General features: G+C 61.8%; 1 protein-coding gene across 1 annotated transcript; it reads left to right on the top strand.

Annotated features, from left to right (window-relative positions):
• Window positions 1-167: 167 nt before the first annotated feature.
• LOC104831182 (tubulin alpha-8 chain-like) lies at window positions 168-1,359 on the top strand. The gene has a single exon (XM_010566580.1). The coding sequence runs from the start codon at window positions 168-170 to the stop codon at window positions 1,176-1,178; it is 1,011 nt and encodes a 336-aa protein (XP_010564882.1). The 3' UTR covers window positions 1,179-1,359.
• Window positions 1,360-1,504: the final 145 nt, after the last annotated feature.

The following is a 1,504-nucleotide window of genomic DNA, read 5'->3' as shown; positions in this document are numbered from 1 at the left end:
CTTCCCTGGGGGATTCACCACTCCCGTGAGTCAGTGTCCAACAGACAGGGTCAGGGCCACCCTGTCACCCATCCCGATGGTTCCTGCTCTGCTGCTGGAAATCCCCCCAAATGCCCTCGTGAGGCCACAGAGAGGAAGGAGCAACTTCTGCTGCTGCCCAACTAAACATGCCCCCCCTCCTTGTCTCTCCTCACCAGGCTGACCAGTGCACAGGGCTGCAGGGCTTCCTGGTCTTCCACAGCTTCGGGGGCGGCACTGGCTCCGGCTTCACCTCCCTGCTCATGGAACGCCTCTCTGTCGACTATGGCAAGAAGTCCAAGCTGGAGTTCTCCATCTACCCGGCCCCGCAGGTCTCCACGGCCGTGGTGGAGCCCTACAACTCCATCCTCACCACCCACACCACCCTGGAGCACTCCGACTGTGCCTTCATGGTGGACAACGAGGCCATCTACGACATCTGCCGCCGCAACCTGGACATCGAGAGGCCCACCTACACCAACCTCAACCGCCTTATCAGCCAGATTGTGTCCTCCATCACGGCCTCTCTCCGCTTCGATGGGGCCCTGAATGTCGACCTGACGGAGTTCCAGACCAACCTGGTGCCGTACCCCCGCATCCACTTCCCGCTGGCCACCTACGCCCCCGTCATCTCGGCCGAGAAGGCTTACCATGAGCAGCTCTCGGTGGCGGAGATCACCAACGCCTGCTTCGAGCCGGCCAACCAGATGGTAAAGTGCGACCCGCGGCACGGCAAGTACATGGCATGCTGCCTGCTGTACCGCGGGGACGTGGTGCCCAAGGATGTCAACGCCGCCATCGCCACCATCAAGACCAAGCGTAGCATCCAGTTCGTGGACTGGTGCCCCACCGGTTTCAAGGTGGGCATCAATTACCAGCCTCCCACGGTGGTGCCCGGGGGGGACCTGGCCAAGGTGCAGCGCGCGGTGTGCATGCTGAGCAACACCACGGCCATCGCCGAGGCCTGGGCCCGCCTGGACCACAAGTTTGACCTGATGTACGCCAAGCGGGCGTTCGTGCACTGGTACGTGGGGGAGGGCATGGAGGAGGGGGAGTTCTCGGAGGCCCGGGAGGACATGGCTGCCCTGGAGAAGGATTACGAGGAGGTGGGGGTGGATTCGGTGGAAGGGGAGGGAGAGGAGGAAGGGGAGGAATACTAAACTCTCACAAGGGTGCTGCTCTTACAGGGAACATAACCTAGTTGAAGACCCCTCTGTGGGTCTGTAGCAGTGTGTGCGCCGCGGTCTGTCCTGTTCAATGGTCTGTGCTTCAATGGAAAAGTCTGTTACGGACCCACCCGTCCTTTCCTGTGGGTCTGAATAAAAAGCATTCCCTGTCTTACCACCTGGCTCTGGTGTCTTTGTGCTGCGATGTCCCTCCCTGGGTTTGGACGCTGTCCCCCACCCCCTGTGACATGGCCCTGCGGTCCCTGCCTGCACCCAGGGTCTCCATCCTGGTCCCTGGGGTTGTGCTGAGCCCAGCACCC

Source organism: Haliaeetus leucocephalus, unplaced genomic scaffold (genome assembly GCF_000737465.1).
Source record: "Haliaeetus leucocephalus isolate CR32 unplaced genomic scaffold, Haliaeetus_leucocephalus-4.0 Scaffold214, whole genome shotgun sequence".
In the NCBI taxonomy this organism is placed as follows: Eukaryota; Metazoa; Chordata; class Aves; order Accipitriformes; family Accipitridae; genus Haliaeetus; species Haliaeetus leucocephalus.
This window is presented reverse-complemented; position numbering and strand designations above follow the sequence as displayed.